This window comes from Raphanus sativus, chromosome 6, assembly GCF_000801105.2.
Source record: "Raphanus sativus cultivar WK10039 chromosome 6, ASM80110v3, whole genome shotgun sequence".
In the NCBI taxonomy this organism is placed as follows: Eukaryota; Viridiplantae; Streptophyta; class Magnoliopsida; order Brassicales; family Brassicaceae; genus Raphanus; species Raphanus sativus.
This window is the reverse complement of record NC_079516.1, coordinates 15,652,521-15,672,687: the sequence shown is the minus strand read 5'-3', so window position 1 is coordinate 15,672,687 and position 20,167 is coordinate 15,652,521. Positions and strand designations below refer to the sequence as shown.

The 20,167-nt window shown below is 36.5% G+C and overlaps 3 protein-coding genes and 1 pseudogene across 5 annotated transcripts; 1 reads left to right on the top strand and 3 right to left on the bottom strand.

The window, feature by feature from the left end:
• Positions 1-6,698: 6,698 nt before the first annotated feature.
• Positions 6,699-10,339, bottom strand: LOC108837746 (glutamate receptor 1.3-like; annotated as a pseudogene).
• A 1,067-nt stretch (positions 10,340-11,406) lies between these two features.
• Positions 11,407-13,966, bottom strand: LOC130494416 (FRIGIDA-like protein 3). Of its 3 annotated transcripts, none has more exons than XM_056989525.1 (4): positions 13,631-13,966; positions 12,512-13,568; positions 12,251-12,423; positions 11,407-12,056 (listed from the first exon to the last, which is right to left on the bottom strand). In XM_056989525.1, the coding sequence occupies exons 1-4, from the start codon at positions 13,949-13,951 to the stop codon at positions 11,616-11,618; spliced, it is 1,992 nt and encodes a 663-aa protein (XP_056845505.1). In that variant the 5' UTR covers positions 13,952-13,966; the 3' UTR covers positions 11,407-11,615. The 3 variants fall into 3 exon arrangements, with proteins under 3 accessions (XP_056845505.1, XP_056845507.1, XP_056845506.1); XM_056989527.1 differs by having other exon boundaries at positions 13,648-13,787; XM_056989526.1 differs by having other exon boundaries at positions 12,512-13,534; positions 13,631-13,764.
• Positions 13,967-14,255: 289 nt separating this feature from the next.
• On the top strand, positions 14,256-17,119 carry LOC130496891 (probably inactive leucine-rich repeat receptor-like protein kinase At5g48380). Its single transcript, XM_056989528.1, has 3 exons — positions 14,256-14,553; positions 14,693-15,617; positions 15,926-17,119. The coding sequence occupies exons 2-3, from the start codon at positions 14,769-14,771 to the stop codon at positions 16,946-16,948; spliced, it is 1,872 nt and encodes a 623-aa protein (XP_056845508.1). The 5' UTR covers positions 14,256-14,553; positions 14,693-14,768; the 3' UTR covers positions 16,949-17,119.
• Positions 17,120-18,416: 1,297 nt separating this feature from the next.
• On the bottom strand, positions 18,417-19,028 carry LOC130496892 (histone H3.2). The gene has a single exon (XM_056989529.1). It carries the CDS (start codon positions 18,963-18,965, stop codon positions 18,555-18,557), a length of 411 nt encoding a protein of 136 aa, XP_056845509.1. The 5' UTR covers positions 18,966-19,028; the 3' UTR covers positions 18,417-18,554.
• Between the last annotated feature and the right edge of the window lie 1,139 nt (positions 19,029-20,167).

Sequence of the window (20,167 nt, the reverse complement as noted above, 5' to 3'; positions counted from 1 at the left end):
TAATTGCATTTCTTGAAATTTTATTGGTTTAGAAATATAGGAAATATAAAATAACAAAAAACTATGCACTAATAAGTAAATTTTAATATGTTTTATTAAAAAGTGTGAAAATCTCAAAACATGTATTATTTAAAAACAGAGGGAGTATTATTTAATTATCAGTGGTATGGCAGTGTAAATAAGTGTGAAAACTAAGAAGTAATTTAAAATGGTATTCTCTTTTAATAATATAGAAGCATATTTATCTTTTCCAACCAGCATACATTCAGAAAGAATGCTTGAATTAAACATGTTTTGACTAGAGTAATTGAATGATAGATGACATATAGACAAGGGATACATGATATGATATGGTGCAATGAGAAATACGGGATAAGATGTGGTGGATCGGAAGATCACTAAACAAGCCTGTCAAATCTGTGAGCGATGGACGCGATTACAAACTCTTGTCTGGTTGATCATTCAGTCATTCTCACATTTTATAAGTTTACTAGTTATTCAAGGATTATTAAGATTAGCACTATGTTAGCGACAAAGTATTAAGGACCGAGCCAATGAGTATTTGTTAGACAATCATGTGCCATGTACGAGTTGATTTGGTAGATACTCAATTTAGCAAACAAAGAAATTGCACCAAAAACTAATGGTCATTGGAACATGGAGATTTTGTTAGACCAACCAAAAAGCCCAGTTTTATAGATTGGAGGAAATTAAACAATTTGGAAAACAATAGCCACAGATTAATCAGACTGGCGAGTATTTTTTTTTCTTCTATTGAATACTCGTTAAATTTATAAAAGAACAAAAAGTATCATACAGTAAAAACTCTATAAATATTAATTTATAGATTTTTTTAGATTTCTCTAATTTTAGATTATATTTTTATAAAATAAGAAAAATTTGTTATTTTGTCATATATGTATTAATTAAATTTTAGAAATTCAGTTTTATATCGTTTTTGCTATACTATTTGGTGTCTACGAACTATGTTTCATAAAATTTAAATGTAGTTTAGATATAATTTTAGTAGCCATTATAAACAAACATTAAAATATTAAGAAAAAATAAAGATGAACTTCATTGTGAATAAAAAACAAATACTACAATATTTTCTGTACTTATAAAAATCTTATATATAAATTATTAATTTATAATTCTAGTGGGACTATATATTCACATAAATTTGTTTAAAAAAATTTATCTTATTATTTTATCAATTTGTGTCATATTTTGAATTTTCCAATCCGAGACCAAGAAATTTATTAATTTAGCAAGTTTATTAAGTTATAGAGTATTAATTTATAGATTTTATACTATATTTACATTTTTCCTTCTTAAGCTTAGAGAGTGAAGTAGATAATTTTATCACAAGATATGATTTGAATTTTTACATCAAGATTGAAAATATATTACAACAGCTACATCTACAATTTACAAACACTGATTGCTTTAAACATCCATTATAACCACATCACACCATTTTATAAGTTATAAACTCATGCACAAGAGCATGAGATGAGCACTTGTATTAAGGATGCTACGAATGATTATAATGGACCTTTGCTACATGTGAAATAGTTCATGTTGAATGTTACGTTGAGCCATTTGAACTACATTCACAACATCTTGCCCATTTATCTCGGAGCCAGTGAATGAGAAGAACTGCAAGAGCAAAAGAGGAAGAAATCCAGTGATCATAAAACACACCGGGAATCTGTCAAGGGTTATAGGATTTGATGTATCATCTGTTGCATATGGAAGTTGTATCTCAAACCCATCCTTTGCTATCTCGTTTAGCCTCCCATTTTTCCTCACATTGGGATTTCTCTGGAAACCTTAGGCACCAACTCGTCACCCTTTTGAAACATCTGATTGAAACATGATTTACAAACCAACACCTTTTATTAGTAAGTAAAAATAAGATGAAGAGTGAGAAAACTGATGAAGATAAATACAAATCTGAAACTATTGGTGGTACTTTGTGTTTTGACCATGAAAAACTTTCCAGGATTCTCTCAAGGATGACTGTGGAGGTATGGCAACTCATCGACAACAAATGTGGCAGTTTTGTTCAACAAGGCTTTAGCATATTTTCAGAATTAATATTGAGACCCTTCTTATTCATTATCTGGTGGCTGGGAGTGGCTAAGGCCGCCATTGCGATGCGTGATCCCAAAAGGTGGCCTACGTGATTTTTTGTTGGAGACTTGGAGTTGTATCTTATCTGTTGCATCGTCATCATTGATGTCAGTGTTGCAGTATAACTTGTAGTCAATATGAGCACTGCAAATACCCAAACTGTAACTACAAATCTTGATAAGTTGCATTTTAGCTTCTCCCCTGTCACAAATGGTAAGCATTAAAAAGATGGAGAACTACATCAACAACTTTATAAATTAATAATGTTTAGAATTATATTTGCTTATTAATTTGCAAAGTTATTAATTATCAGAAATTTTGTTTTTGATTTTATATGTTTTGAAATAAGTATATAATTGTCTCACAGTTTATATGTTGATTAAAATTTGTAAATTCAGTTTTGATATTGTTCTTATTGGTTGATTTAGTGTATAGAAAATATAAACTAACTACAACAGGAGTGTTGAATGAAAGATTCAACAGTTGATTTACTACAATGGAGATGTTGAAAAATGAAATTTGATTATGTAGATTAATTGATGTTGAAAAGATTCAATATGTTAGATAAGAATAAAGTGGAGATCATTGACACCACATATCACTTTTTAAAAGTTTTGATATTTCACATCCTCTTTATTATTTTAAACCAATAATCTTATTATAAATTAAATAATTTATTTTTACTTTTAATATGAACATTTATCATTTTAATTCTCTATCAATAGAGACTAATGCTATTAATTTGGATTAAGAAAAAAAAATTATTTATTTATAAAATATGGTGTTGAATTTATCAACAAGACTGTTGTAGTGAGTAAAAGTTGAATATGTGTTGAATAATGAGGTGGAAAAAAGAGATGATGATGTGGAAAGTTAAAATATGAAATGGAAGATATTGAATCTTGAAATCATTGTACATAATACATTATTTGAGAATTGATTTGACATTTGTTTTCTTTATAATCAATTTCACAAAAATAGATGTGACATAACATTGTAGAAATGATGTTATAACATATGGTTAAATGTGACTCTAATTGCCATTCAATTCATTTGATTCTTATTAATATTTTTGTAGTTCATCTTGAGATTAAGGAGTAGATAAGATTAAGCTAAGGACACACTTGATGTACAAATTTTTTTGGTGAATAAAATTTAACATTCATTCAAAAAATAAAATAAATGGTTTGGATAGTCATGAAAATATCAGATCAGGAGAGTGATACTGCCAAATTTATATTTTGCAAGGTTTGTTTTTCAATATATTGGCTGGATCGGATCATGATCATCATTTTTTTTTTGATCAAACCTTTTGAATTAATTCATGAAACAGAGTTCAATACCTAAACGGTGGTTACAGGAAACAGAGAACAGGCTGATTTAGCAAGACAATCAGCCTCAGAGTTGTTTATCCTAGGAACAAAAGAGAAAGAGATAGATTCAAAGGAACTACTCAACAAGAATATATCATGGAGGATTCCTTGAATTTCCACGGCTGAGCCGTTACTTGATAGGAGGGTGACGAGATTTTTTGAGTCAGAGAAGCATTCCAGCTTCTCAAATCCCGACGACTTGGCAGCAATAAGAGCTGTCTTTACCGCTAAAGCTTCAGCCATCAGGGCCGAGCCAATGTAATTGGGTTTGAAGAACCCTGTCCCACGGTGGAGCCAGAGCTTGATTTGAAGATCCAACCTAAGCCACCCACTTTCGTTCCAGCCATCCAAGAGGCGTCAGTGAAACATTTAGTAGTGGTGGAGGTTTTGTGAACAGCAGAGGACGTGACCTGTCTGTCTGGGCTCTTACTAGGGAATTCTTTTTGAGCATTTTTTCCATGACCTTGCCTCTTTTACTGCTTTCTTCTTTTTTTCAAGATCGAGCATTTTGCCATGATCATCTTTAAATCCAACCAAAGAAGCTGAACTTGCATTCTTCTTTTTTCAAGATCGACCATAAAATAAAACTACAGAAAAGATTAAGGATTTAGCTAAAGGAGAGAAATAACGCTCTGATTAACCAATTATATATGCTTTGGAAGGCAAGCATTGATTAATCAAGCGGGGAGTCAAATCATCATTTTATATTTGCAGACGTCATCAGGTTGGAATGAAGCAAGAATAATATCACAGAATCCCTGGAGAAGAAGAGAGCAAGGTTGAAAAGTAGGCTTTAAGTATTTAGTTTAAGATTATATTTTCCTGTGTCTAGTGTTTAAAACTATATAGTTGTCGCCTTGTTGGGTCTTTTATACTAATAAGGATACGTGAGCAGATAATATATATAGTTATATATTTATAGTAGCCTAAGCTTTTGGTGTGATGCAGATTTACGTAGCACCAAAATGTATCTACACTATACACAATGTTTGGAGGCACTTTCACCGGCATTGTCGCATGGATATTCGGTCCTTTCAACATAAATGCCCAAGTTTATATTCATAAAGATAGTCGTCGAGTTGTATTTTGTTGGGAATACTTATGCCTACTTTCCGATGGATTTTTCCTGACGACCATGTTTTTTTGGTAGTGAAAGATAACATATTAGAGACTATATTAGAGACTGGAAACATGCACGTTACTTTGCGCATCAACAATTTCAACGACAAGTTATGGCACGTAGGTCTACTTTTCTCAGCATATATATAATGGAGTCTTGTTAATGTAGGCATGTGAGCTAGAGTACTTGGAAGGTGGAAACAGACCACTAGTATATATACGTACTCGTCACTTGACGATCATATAACGTTCTCAAAACCTAGAGTTGTGTTACAAGGCAACGCCATTAACACGGAATAAGAAACACTAGATTTTTGATCTGCACGCTCGTGCGGATATATTTTTTATAAAATATGTTGCTATTTATTTTCCATGTCAATATATTAGTTGGACAAAAAACTCGAATCCAAAAAAATTGAACCGATCCCGATCCAAAAAAAAAATACCAAACCTGAACCAAAATTGATTAACTATCCAAATTATTCAAAATTTTGGTATTTAGAGAACTGAAACCGAATCTGATCTGAATCGAAGTATTTCGGATACCCGAATGTATTCGAAATGATTTATTTACTTATTATATATATATATATATATATATATATATATTTTTAATTTATTTAAATACATCCAAAATATATATGGTACTTTTAAGTTGGTTTAAATAATTGATAATATATATAAATAGTCATATGTAAATATCTAAAATCGTTAAAGTATACTCAAAAGACCAAAAATATTTAAAATAATTATTGATTTTCTATCCAAATATATAAATCAGATAAATTTATATTTTAAGTTTAGGTATTATGGCATATGTTATTCAAATTTATACATAATATATTATTTTTTATATATTTGAGAAATTTAAAGTATATAATGAGTTTTAAAAAACAATTTAAATAGGTTATCCGAACACGAACGAATCCGCAAAGATCCGAATAGAATTCGAACCAAAATTTAGAAATATCCGAATGAGACTGAAATCTTTGACCCCGGGAACCCGAAACCTAAACAGACCCGAACAGAACCCGAATAGGTATCCGAACGTCCACCCCTAATTCACGATCTATTTTTTTCCTTTAAAACAGAGTAAACATATAATTAATTGTATTTTATACGTACTATCATATAAATAATCACATATATTATATTTAAAAATTTAATGTCAAATTAAAAAAAATCATAATTTAGTTGGTATATGAAATTTGAATTTTTATTGTATTTTCTTATATATATTGAAACAAACCCGATTTGTATTTCGATTTTAATAATATATATATATATATATATGTCTTTCATTTTATTAGATTTATAATATCTTATTGACCAGTTAGTATAATTATAGATTCTAGGAATATGTTATGAATATATAGGAATTGTTAGATGTGGCGAGATTTGTAGACTGTTTGAAATATTCCATTTTCGTAAATCAAATTTTTAGAAATATGTTGTCTACAAAATATTACGTGAAGTTAAGTTTAGGTAGTAAATAATCAAATGATTTTGGTATAAATGTATTAAATATTTTCTGGTTAATTAATTATTTTTAACTCAGTGCATGAGATTGTAATTCTTTAGCAAAAATCAGGGTTAAGTACTAATTGTACTTTAGTTTTAATAGATTAGATTCCATTTTCGTAAATCAAAATTTTTAGAAATATGTTGTCCACAAAATATTACGTGAAGTTAAGTTTAGGTAGTAAATAATCAAATGATTTTGGTATAAATGTATTAAATATTTTCTGGTTAATTAATTATTTTTAACTCAGTGGCATGAGATTGTAATTCTTTAGCAAAAATCAGGGTTAAGTACTAATGTACTTTAGTTTTAATAGAATAGATGATTTTGGTATAAATGTATTAAATATTTTCTGGTTAATTAATTATTTTTAATTCAGTGACATGAGATTGTAATTCTTTAGCAAAAATCAGGGTTAAGTACTAATTGTACTTCAGTTTTAATAGATTAGATGGCAAGAAGTGACAAGTTATTGGACTGTGGTGTTGGATACGAAGTGATCGCAGGACACAGGAGTGAGAAATAAACATATTATATCTGCAACTTACAAGCAAGTATATGTCAAAACATTATTTATATTTACAGACCTATTCCGGTTGAATCAAGCAATAATCATATCACACTGAACAGACAACCTTCTGGAGAAAGAAGGGCAAGGTTGTGCAGTGAGGTTTCTAGGTCAAGAGTCAGAGACGAACAACATCACAACAATTGTGTAAGCTAAAGACTAATTGGACACAACAACACACAAGACATAGAAACATCCACTATTACACACAAGAACAGAACCATCCACTTCACTTGTATGGGACCTTTTGCTATATTTGAATCAGTTTCTATCCTCTGTTAAGTTGAGCCATTTGCACCACCACATTCCCGTCAAATGGGTCATGGAGGGGGATGGGATGGATAGTTCCTGCAAAGAGAATCCTGAAATGTACAAGTCCTCGTCTCGAGAGAAATACGTTGAGGGAACTCATAAGATCTTTCCATCTATCACGTATCCACATAATGAGAAGTACTGCAAGAGCAAAAGCTGAAGACCCCTCCAGTGATCATAAACAAACCACGAAACCTGTAAAGGTCTATAGGTCTGATGTATCATCTATTATGTATGGCAAACGATTGTCAAACCATGCTTTCGACATCTCGTTAAGCCTCCCTTTTGTCCTTAGCTCCGAGATTTCTTTGGACACCAAATGCACCAACTCGTCACCCTTTTGAAACATCTGAAACATGAACAACACCTTTGTCAGCAAAGTGAAAAAAAGAAGATGAAGATAAAGAGAGGGGACACATACGAATCCGAAACCGTTGGTGGTGATTTGTGGCTTGACCATGAGAAAACGATCAGGCTCCTCCCCAAGGAGGACATTGAGGTATGGCAACTCGTCGATAATGAATGCGACGGAGTTGTCAACAAGGCTTTAGCATAATCTGTAGAGTTATTGAGGCCTCTGACATTCGTTGCATTGATGTTGGTACTAGCTAGGCTCGCATTTGCTATAAGTGATCCCGAAAGGTGACCTATAAAGTCTTTGTTGGAGTTGAATCTTATCTGTTGCACTGTCATCATTGATGTCAATGTCGCAGTGTAACTCGTTGTCAGTATCAGTACTGCAAATACCCAAACTGTAACCACAAATCTTGACAAGTTGTGTTTTAGCTTCTCCCCTAGCATAAAAGAGCAAGCAGGAAAAAGTGAAAAACTATTTTTATGGTCAACTAAAACTAATAATTAAGTGAATCAATGGCTGGTCCTGACCATGTTCTAGTGAAGTATTGGTTTATGGTCTCCAAATTTTCAGAAAGAAACAAAAAAAAAAAAAATATATATATATATATATATATATATATATGTTTCTAATAAAAAAAGTTATATAAAATCCTTACTAAATTGTTGTCTATAACCTCAAAAATCTCAAGACCGGTCATGAGTGAATCCAACACTAACGATTAATTATAACTTATATGAAACTATAAGTAATCTCATCTTTTTTAACAAGAGAATCGGCACAAACAGTTAAAGGTGAAAAATAATTTAAAGCATTACTTCAACCTCTTCTGACCGTACTAGTATTGGCATATATAAGAATTAATGTGAAAAATGCACTTACTGTGAGCATAAACAAGGGTAGAGAAGCCAAACCAAAGCATAACTCCAATCTGTTGAGACCAAGATCCCTGGAACTCAGTGTTCTCAGGTTTTTCTATCAACCAAACTATAATGCCCGTCAAGACAAAGAAAGCTGCACTTGTCATCCAAAGATCTGGTGTTAGAGGCTGAAAGAACACCCACATACCACTCTGCTTTGGTGCCACCATTCCAAGACCCAGTTCAGTATACGGTATTGTAAAATCAACATAACTCGATCTATTGGAAGTGATTGTAATATCTCCCACGGCCATATCATATTTGCCTTTCTGTGGGATCAATGGAGGTGGTTGAATTTTCCACACATTCTACATAAAATATTCGTAATCATAAACTGACCCAAGATTAATTACTAGTACCTGGCTACTAAGTGTATATGCAAGATTGTCGTAGTTAGGACCACCAGTCCAAAGTATGTACTCCACATCATAGTTGAAACGCCTAATGGAAGCATTGAAGACTTCTATACAGAACCCATCAGCAATTTTTTTTTTTGTTACTGGATCAGTCATCCAACTCACCAGCTTTGGGAACCTGTTGCTAGATGTAACCAAAACCCTCAGCGTTTTTCTCTGAATTTCTCCTAGTTTGTGCCCTTGCGGACTTTGAGAAGACACACCGGGCCAGATTATGGTCTCTAGGTTGTTATCAGTAGAAGAAGACAAATGTCTTCTACTGGTGAAACTACCATTAGGGTTCCATAATCCTACCCTTCTCTCACCTGATCCTATCAAGTTCACAATCTCAAACTTGTCTGACAAGAAACTCTTATTCTTGATTTGGAAGTTACCACTCAAACCCTTAAACCTACACTCTGTGATTGCCTCAAGGAGAGTTGATGATACATTTGGCATCCTTGTAACTTCCACTGCTCTCGCCAGCACCAAAGCTATATCATGAGCCCATACACCATAGATGCTCAACCGAGTTATCTCAGACCCAACAGCTTCTTCAACAGGCAGAGAATTTCTCCATCTTGAAGTGAAGTTTTGAAGCTCTTTTGACATTGGAATGTAAGTCTTGAAACCTACCACACCTTCCATTGCTTCTTTTGCATATTCATTGCCATTGTTCCCAAGGAAGCCGTTCATGCTTTTGGCAGTGAGGATCCAAGCAAACCCTTCAGACATCATCCCTAATTTCTCAGCACATGGGAAGAGATGAGTTGCAACAAGCTCAGATAAGTGAACCACAAAGACAGTTGTTCCCAAGTCCTTCAGCTTCCCCAGCTGATCCATCATAACCTCCTCATTTGAAGACACTGTAAAACCAACCTTGGACCGTATATGAACTCCGTTCTCGTTGAAATGGTCTACCATGAGCTGCATACTGTCTCTCCAGTCATCATCATCCTCATAAACAAGAGCAACACTGTTCCAATCAAACCCATGAATGAAAGCTGTAATGCCCTTTGCCTCGGAGGAAGAATCATGCGTGGCTTGGATCAAGTGACCATACTTTCTTAATGACAATGAAGTCGGAGAGTTGAGTGAAATCACAGGAACCCTAGCTTGCTCCCCAATCTCCGCCAAAAGCTTTGTTTCCTGCAACGAGTTCCCGCCAATAATAGCCTCCACTCCTACGGTTTGCAGCAGATCAACAGCTGTTTCATTCAGAAAAGACAGAACATAGGTAGATTGTGAGTGAATGTAGACAAGAGAAGATTGAAGGTGGAATGATGGAGTACGTTACCAGAAGCTAGAGCAAGGAGAGGCTCTCCTCGAGAGTTTCTGATCGAGAGAGAGACTCTCGTTTTGTAATCACTGTTGACGGCGTAGAAATCAGAAAGCGCCAAGGAAACAGAGCTTCTCACTATCTTTCCCTCCACGGAACCCAAATCCAAAACCAACCCGACCCGGACACTAACCCGTTTTTGCTCGGATCCAGAGCCTTCATTAACCGCGTCGGTTTGGTTCGAAACAAAACAGTTAGAGGAGATGAAGAGAAACAGAACAGGAAGAAGTGAAACCAGAGTTTGGTTTTGGATCCCAAACCTCTTCATTAGAAAGAAGTTTCCAATTGCAAAGGAAAAAACAACATACACGTTCTACATGAACATTTTTATTATACTTTTACTATATATAACCAGTCGATTCTAGCCAACCCATAACGTGTTTTTTTTTCCTCTTGTAGAACTATTCCACACTAGAATAAGATTATAATACAAAATATATTCGTATGGTTGAAATGTTCCGAAGTTTCAGCTTGTATTTTGAGGTTGGCTACTCTTTTGTCAATCATATTATTATTTTAGGGAGTTCAATTGTATTTTTCTAATGTTTTAGTCAAAGAAAAGAAAGGAAAATAAGGATTTTATAGTGTAGAAAAATCGTTAGACGGATCAATGTTAGCAACAAAAGTATTTGTCAACGGTTGTCAATGATCTCATAAAAAAACTAATTTTTTGTGGATAACAATTTAGATGATGTAGTTAGACAGAAATTTTTTATAAGGCAAATAGTATTATTTGTTCTCGAATCGTTTATGTAATTTTTTTTATAATTATGATATCATAATAAATCAGCATAAAACAAAAGAATAAACTTTTTAACAAACTTGGTCTTGAATTATCTTGAAGAATATTAGTAATGTTGAAAAAATAGGCAGACGACAATTAAATGTTTTATAGGAGATTATTTCTTAGACTGCGTCTACACCAACTTGTTTAATGACTGTAGATCGATTTTCTAAAAATCATTCTATACAAATCGCTTCTTTTAAATCCGATTTCTCGGTTTGTTTTGGTTAGTACCAAGTATTCCTCTTTTAGGTTTTTGTTTTGGGAGATTTCTTTCATGTGTTTTTTTTTGCTGAAATTTTTTTCTTTCTTTCATGTTCAGCCTTAAAAAAGAATTGATTTGTCATCTAAACATGTGTTTAGTGGGAAGTCTCCCGCTAAACCGACTTATATAACACTAATATTTAGTGCCTGTTTATATTACTAGTTACGCTGCCATTGTTGCCTCGTAGGTCTTTTACACTAAGAATTTGTGAGAAGATCAAAATACAATTGTTTCCTTATGTACGTACACTAAGAACGGTTTTAGTATGATGGATTTTCTTATTTTTATTTTCTTCCCTGGGAGCAAGAAAGAAAATAATACAACAGTGAAAATATAATTAATAGAAATTCTGAGTTTTTTTGTTTTGAGTAGGGTTGATCCTTAAAAATACTAAAATCATCCATACACAACAAACAATGTAACATCGAAGGAAAATGACTAGTAGGAGAGGAGGGGTTAAAGAGCTGCTGCCACTAGTTAACACCATAGAAGAGAAAGAGTTACGGTCACATTCACCATCAACCTTAGTGAAAGTAAGCAGGAGGAGGAGCCTGGTACTGATAGCAGTTTCCGTAGAAGTTTCCATGAGCAGCAGCAGCAGCGGGACTGAAACTGTAAGCCTGAGGAGGAGGATGAGCTTGTGCTGCCATGATTGGACCCCTAAGGAAAGGTCTGTTGTCATACACATACTGCGGATACCTCTCAGGTATCACTCTACCATATCCTGTCTTGCTGTTATTGTTGTTATTGTTGTTGTTTTCAGTGGCCCGGGGTTGAGGACCACGTGGTCGCTTTGTCTGAGGCTTTGTGGGCTCCGTTGCTCTCTTTTTCTCAGCTTTGGCCTTCTCCAGCTGGAGAATCCTTTTGTGAAGTGGCTCAACTGGGTACTGCTCTTCCAGGTCATGCTCTTCCACACACTTTATCACAGCCTTAAGACTCGTCAGCTCCCTCTCACTGAACTCATCCTGCATTAGTACATAAATAAATATGATAATCTGATCTTGACGTTTCAAGTTTCAAAGGGTTTAGAACTCTGAAGTAAAAGATGACCGCTAAAACAGAGCTAAGAGACGTTCCAACGAGGTAAGATTTAACTAAGCAATGTGCATTATCTTACAAGTAATGTGTAACACAAGCTATCAAGTAAGAGAACACTAGCCTGAACAGCAGGAGATGCATTGCCAGGTCTGCCTTGGGAGGTAGATCTACTTGCCTCAGTCAAGTAACATTTAAGCAACTCAACAGGTGGGAACTGTTCGGTGAGTCCAAACGCAAATGCCAAGTTCACAGCATCAATCTGTTTACCACTGTTCACTAGAACTTCAATCACACCTGCAAATAAACAGAACGGTAAGACCAATATTTACTTCATAACATGCAGTAGAATCAGCCATATATCTTTTAAAATTAGAGAACAAACCAGGCATTTTTTGAGACAATCCAAGAGAACGGCAAAGCTCAGCAGCCTGACGGCGACGTGATACCATAGGGATCAGCTTCAAGATCTCATCCTCCTCAAACTCGGAAACAACACCAAAAGTGGCAAGCAATTGCAAGAAAGCATGAGCCTCCAAAGAGTTACCATTGCCAGCAGCATCCATGTCAAGACTCTCCAGCAGTGGACTCCATCCTTCCGCAACACCTTTAGCTCTATCCTTAACATCTTCCGAGAGAACATCAGCAACGGAGTTACTGTCCAGACCATACAACAGTACGCCAAGGCACTCCATCAACATGACACAAGTCCTCCGCATTCCCAAGAGGTTAGCGTCTTTCTTCCCATCACTGGTTGGTGGTGGATAAAACCCTTCCAAAGCGTCCAACACTAAACTAGCCGGATTCGCCGCAGCCCTGAACGCCACAGGAATCTCTTCTTTTAGTAGAACAAGGTTCTTGCGGTTGTCTGATACAAACTTGTGTAGCCCCGCTGAGTCCATATCCCTGCACAGCTTCACTAACTCTGGATAAGCCTTCACCTCAACAACATCTTGCACAGTACCATCCACATCCTCATCATCAGCAGCAGAAGCAAAGGCTTCTGTACTCTTGACGTTGTTGTTGTTGTTGTACTTATCCAAAGCAGTGTTGATAGCAAACACAGCTGCGTCTCTCTTCTTCTGAAGCCTCTCCAGCGACGCCTTCTCCTTGGCCTCAACGTCTGCTTTCTTCTTTTCCAGCAGCTCTTGAGCTTTCCTTGTCTTGGTCTCGTACTCTTTCTCTTGATCCTCGAGCTCGTGGAAACGTCTCTTCAAAGACCTCTCGAGGCCGTGGAAATGCTCCTCGAGTTCGTTCCACTTGAGGTTAAGCGTTACTGCGCGCTGGCTTTCGAGCTCGGCAAAGGCCTTTTGGAGCTGCTGGATCTTGGATGATGTTGAGTCCATGAGGGAAGCAACTGACCTGTTGGTGTCCTCCATCTTGAAAGAGCTTATGGAGTAAACCCTAGCTATACTATTTGGGGGGAAATCAGCAAACCCTAGCTACAGTGGGGACATGATCAGATAAAGACAATATACACTACAAGAGATGATAACAGCTTTACCTGGGAAGATAACAGACCTAAGTAAGAGATCAAGAAGCAGAGGAAGATGGTTGTAGATCCATCTCGAGCGATCGTGAGATTTTCGTGAGAAGAGGAAAGTGAAATTCGGAAAGAGGAAAGTCGAAGGGAGGAGGCAAAAGGAAAGTGGTTTATTATTACACAGAGACACTTTCTATCTTCGTTGTCTTTCTTTTCTTTTGGTAATAAGTGGAGGCACGTGTTAGTGTTACAAAAAAAAAAGAAGTGGAGGCACGTGAGAGCAAAAGTGGTGGTGTCTGGTGTGTGGTGGCTCATTCTCCACCATCCGGCTCCACGAGACATTCGTAGTGGCTCGAGTCATGAATTTTAGAATGTCCTTTTTTTTGAAGTTTTAATTCGTCACGTGAGTTTGTGTGAATCTGCTGGGAACTTGACTTAAAAAGGCCCAAAAAAGAATCTATTTTAAAGATATGGGCCCTAAATAATATTGGGCCGACATTGTTGTTTGTCCATCTGTCGATAATATAATGGTGTTGAAAAAGTCAAAAGCGAAAGAAAGAAAACAAAAACACTAAACGCGCAAAGACTTGACCGGTTGGTTTAAAAGTCACAGCGTTCTCATCAGATTGTCTTTGCCCCATTCTTCACGAAGTCTGAATCTTCCACACATATATAATAGAGGCGATCTAGTCAACGACACACCAAGACAAAGACCGACGACTCCACTCTCTCTCTCTCTCTTTCTCTCTCTTTTATTTATTTTTATTAAAGAAGTCCTTTCTTCATTCACGCTTTTCCTCCTCCTTACATTAACACTTTCCCCCACAACAGATGCGCCAACTTCTTCTTCCTCATTCAACTCAAACACACTTGAAACAGAAACAGAAAGTATTAGCACGACCAAGACCAAAGCTCCTGCCTTTGTATCTCTAATTCTTGCCTTCGTAAGTAAAGCTGATAGACTTTCTTGAATTATCATTTACCTTTCGAGTCAACTCATTTCAAGATCGCTTTCATCTTCTTGTTTCGGTTTCGAATTTTTCCACCTGATTTATTGCTATTTGTATTTTCTTTTGCTTCCAGGACTTTGGATGCTCATCAGAGACAACCCTAGTTTCTAGCAACTTTACTCTGTTTCTGTAGATTCTAGGAGGGGGATATGATGGTGAGTAGGTTAGTATTAGCAGTTTTAATCACGAACTGTCTCTGTTCACTCCTCCTCTCTAGCTTGATCGGTGCAACAAATGAAGCCAACGTTAACTGCTTGAGGACCATTTATAAACAAGTTAAAGATCCTAACGGATATTTAACGAACTGGGTGTTTAGCAACCAGACTGCTGGTTACATCTGCAAGTTCAATGGTGTGGCTTGCTGGCATGATGATGAGAACAGGGTTTTGAGCATTAAGCTCGGTGGTTATGGTCTCGAAGGAGAGTTCCCTGTTGGGATTAAGAATTGCACTGATCTAACAGCTCTAGATCTTTCTAGAAACAACTTCTCTGGACCTTTACCATCCAATATAACCTCATTCATTCCACTTGTTACAACTCTAGACCTCTCTTACAATCAATTCACTGGTCAAATCCCTCCCAGTATCTCAAACATTACCTTTTTGAACTCTCTTATGCTTCAGCACAACCAGTTCAGTGGTACCCTTCCTGCCGAGCTTGTGCTCCTAGGACGGCTAACTAAGTTCTCTGTGGCTTACAATGGTCTCACAGGTCCTATCCCAGCTTTCAATGAAACCACATTGAAAATTGTGGTGGGTGACGTTGATAATAACCAAGGTTTGTGTGGTAAGCCTCTGGATCCATGCAAGGGTCCTAAGAGCTCTCGTGGCAAAGTTATTGTTATAGCAGCAGTTGGTGGACTCTCTGTGGCGGCACTAGTCGTTGGGACTGTTCTCTTCTTCTACTTCCGTAGATTGGCTGTTGTTAGAAAGAAGTTGAGAGATGATCCTGAAGAAAACAGATGGGCAAGAATCTTGAAAGGACAGAAAGGTGTCAAGGTAAACATTTATTACACACACATACTAATGTTGTTATTAGGCCTGAGAGTTCGGTTTTTGGTTCGGGTATTTTGGTTTTTGGTTTTAGAAATTTAGGAACCGTTTGGTTATTTACTAATTTTGGTTTGGTCCGGTGTCGGTGTCGGTTTGCAAAATTGGGAACTCGTTAATATCCAAAATAATTTCGGTTCCGGTCGGTCAGTTTCGGTTTCGGTTATTTCTGTTCTTTGGTTCGGGATAAATGTGTCCATGCCTAGTTGCTATGTTCTGAGTTTCTGATTATATGTTTGGTGTTTGTGTGTCTTCAGGTTTTCATGTTTAAGAAGTCAGTTTCAAAGATGAAGTTAAGTGATCTTATGAAGGCAACAGAGGAGTTCAAGAAAGATAACATCATTGGGAAAGGAAGAACAGGAACTATGTACAAAGGAGTGCTTGAAGACGGGACTCCTCTTATGGTAAAGAGGTTGCAAGATTCTCAGCACTCTGAAAAGGAGCTTGATTCAGAGATGAAGACTTTGGGATCTGTAAAACACAGAAACTTGGTCCCTCTTTTGGGATTCTGCATTGCCAAGAAGGAGAGGCTTCTTATATACGAGTACATGCCTAACGGTTACCTTTATGATCAGTTACATCCCTCAGATGAAGACTCTTTCAACCCTATGGACTGGCCTTCAAGGCTGAAGATCGCGATCGGCGCTGCAAAAGGACTAGCGTGGCTTCACCACAGCTGCAACCCGAGGATCATCCACCGCAACATAAGCTCGAAATGCATATTATTGACTGCAGACTTCGAGCCTAAGATCTCGGACTTTGGTCTAGCTAGGCTGATGAATCCCATTGATACTCATTTAAGCACATTTGTCAATGGGGAGTTTGGTGATTTTGGTTATGTTGCTCCTGAATATTCAAGAACCATGGTGGCAACTCCTAAAGGAGATGTATACAGCTTTGGGGTTGTGCTTCTAGAGCTAGTGACGGGGCAGAAAGCAACGAGTGTGACAAGAGATTCTGAAGAAGAAGACAAGGAAGAAAGCAGCTTCAAGGGTAACCTTGTGGAATGGATTACAAAGCTATCGAGCGAGTCAAAACTGCAGGAAGCGATTGACAGGTCTTTGGTTGGAAAAGGTGTGGATGATGAGATCTTCAAAGTGCTTAAAGTAGCATGCAACTGCGTTTTACCGGAAGTACCAAAGCAGAGGCCTACCATGTTTGAAGTGTATCAGTTTCTGAGAGCTATTGGAGAGAGCTACAACTTCACCACTGAAGATGATATCTTAGTTCCATCTGAATCAGGAGAAGGTGATTTCATTGAAGAGCTCATAGTTCGCTGATCAAAGTGGAAGGGTGAGAGTTGTGAAACGTTATTTAGTCCTAGCAGTGCCAAGATATACATATATATATATATCGGTTTTGTCTTTTATTTATTTTTGGTTTCTCCTCTTTGATAGTGTGGTTGTAATATAAAATAATATTGTTAGATGCGCTGTCTCACATTACTGCTACACTGAGCTTTGAGTGTTTTAAGTACAGCCACTGGTTTGGTCTTGTGGCTGCTGCATCTGTTCAGTTTTTCAAAAAAAATTGCTGCTTGAGAAAAGCTGGAAAGGCTACTGATTAAATTTCATTTGAAACAAGGGGTTCCAAAACTATAATACTACAAAACTTTGGTTCTGTTCAAAGAACTAATATAAATGAGTATCATGATTAAAAGAAAGCAGTTAAAGAAAATTGGGTGACAGAAGAAAAATGCTTGATGAGCTTGTGAAGATGTCATCCTGATAGAAACAAAAAAAGCTTACAAATCCTTTGTCCTAGAAAATGGATTCACCGTTCTAGTACAATGGATTTATAAACTTTCAAGCTTTTATCAGGATGACAATCATCACTAGCTCATCAACTTTTTCTTCTTTCACCCAAATTTTTTCGACTGCTTTTTTAAAATCAAAGTCATCTATTAAACACAGAAAAGCTAAAAAAATAAACATGGTGAAGAGTTTATTGATGAAGCCACCATGTTTACTCTTTGTCCTCATCATCGTCCACCACAACTGAGTTCAAAGCCTTCACTCTCTGGATCAGACAAAGCCTCCTCTCATCATAGTAAGTCTCTTTGGGTTGTACCTATTAATCATCATCCAAAACCAAATTTTCAGAGCCTAACACCGCACTATGCCTAGTTGATCTGTCATGACTCACCCTGAACAAAGCAAAACAAGCCACACTCATTCAATCATCATCCACTATGACAACAAAATCAATTCATCTACAATATCAGATTATCTAGTCTAAGGTAAAAGCTGAAGAGAGACACCTCAGTGAATAACAAAGAGGTATACAAAAATCACCTTGATGGCACCAAACACACGGTTTCCTCCAGGTGGTGGTCATAACAAGTCCAACATCGAGAAGAGCACGGAAGGGCCTTCTGGTATCAGTAAAGTAATCTTCTCCAGTGTCCTGTATGAGAACATAAATGGTGTATCTAAGCATACATGTAAACACTGTAAAAAATTGAGAGACAATTATCAAGCAGTTATAACTTATAAGGGTTAAACTCTATTACCTGAAGCATGGTTAGTAAGACCAGCTTTAAGGCCATAACGAGAAAGCTCATGAGCATTAGGCAGACGCAAGAACAATGCCACCGGTGATAGTGGCAGACACTATTTGAGCAGTATTGTCCTTGTTGATCTATAGCAAAGTGAACGGCATATTTATCTGATTAGACCTGTTAATTGTGATTAGCTTATGTAATGAATGTAATGTCGACCGTCTAGTGGTCAAACATACGAAGAGCAATGGGCAAATACGATTTATATTAAACTTAACAAACTTTGACATTTCGTCGAACACCTTCGAGACTATTATAACAAAGGCTAAAACATTACACATAACAAGTCACCATTAACGAGCTAAACAGAGATCATAAGAGTGTCTTCAAGCTCTTTCACCACGGATCCTCCTCGCCAGCTGGATATCCTTGGGCATGATCGTGACTCTCTTAGCGTGAATCGCACAAAGATTCGTGTCTTCGAACAATCCGACGAGGTAAGCCTCAGCAGCCTCTTGTAACGCGGCGACGGCGCTGCTCTGGAACCTCAGATCGGTCTTGAAATCCTGAGCGATCTCGCGGACCAGACGCTGGAAAGGGAGCTTGCGGATCAGAAGCTCGGTGCTCTTCTGGTACTTCCTGATCTCTCTCAGCGCGACGGTTCCGGGACGGAACCTGTGCGGCTTCTTCACTCCTCCGGTGGCCGGAGCGGATTTTCTCGCGGCTTTGGTCGCGAGCTGCTTCCTCGGGGCTTTGCCTCCGGTGGATTTCCTTGCGGTTTGCTTGGTGCGAGCCATATCGGAATCAAATGGTTAGGATTAGTTTCTTCTTCTGGAGAATGTTGAATGTGAGATTTGATTGTGAAGGATGAGTTGGTTTTTATCATGAGTTTTCTTGAAATTTAGTCCGTTGGATTTAAAAGTGCTATCTACGGCTGAGATTTTCGAGATTTCGATCCGCGTGTTCCCCTTGCCAACCAATTAAAATAGTCCACGTCATGTTAAGCATGTTTCACCCATCCGCGTGATGTTACTATGGACCAATTAAAATCATTCTTTGCAAGACCACGACACCTTTTAGCGCTTACTTCCAAAATGTTTTGAACTTTCTCGCGCCACTCGAAAATTTTGGCCGTCAAATTATTTCGAAAAGATGAGTATTTGTATACAAACATAATGGGCTCATGTGTTATGAGTTCGTAGTAAAGTGTGACGTATTTATTTATAAGAATTTATAAGAGCCTCTGGGCCAACTATTTCTTTTAACACAATACTTAAGAGGAAAATAGTTAACGTTAGGCCTTGACCTTCAGTGGCCAGTTTGGTAACGGTCCGGATGATTCGGATTTTCGGATTTTTGGGGTTATGCTTAAAAGTACCATTCGGTATTTATTAATTATCAGATCGGATTCGGTTCGGTTTTTTCCGAGTTCGATTCGGATCGGATGTAACCAATGTTTAAAATCGTTCACAGACATACTTTTTAAACCTCAAAAAGTGACAAATTTTTGTTTCAAAATATATAAATTGTTTACAAATCTAACTAAATATTAGTTAAACTAACTAAATTAGCTAAAAATAATTCAAAATAACAAATAAAACAAACTACAAATATATTTTGAATAGTCAAAAATAGCTAAATCACCTTAAAATATATCAAAAAATTAACATATTTAACTAATTTCAGATATTTTCAGATCATAATTCAGATTTCGGATCGGTTTGGGTTATAACCAACTACCAAATTACTAAGCTCATAAGTTCCGTTTGGATATTTTTGTACTCTCTATGTTCCAAAATACTTGATGTTATGGATGATGGCACAAGAATTAAGGAATGTATTTTTATCTTAAAAAGTAGCATCGAAAAGAAAAATTAAAACTAATCCAACCAATCATCAAAAAGATTATAAGACTCTATTGGTCACACAGCTTTCAATAAAGCTATAACTAATATAAAAATATCAAAACATCATCTATTTTGAAACATCCAAAACTCTC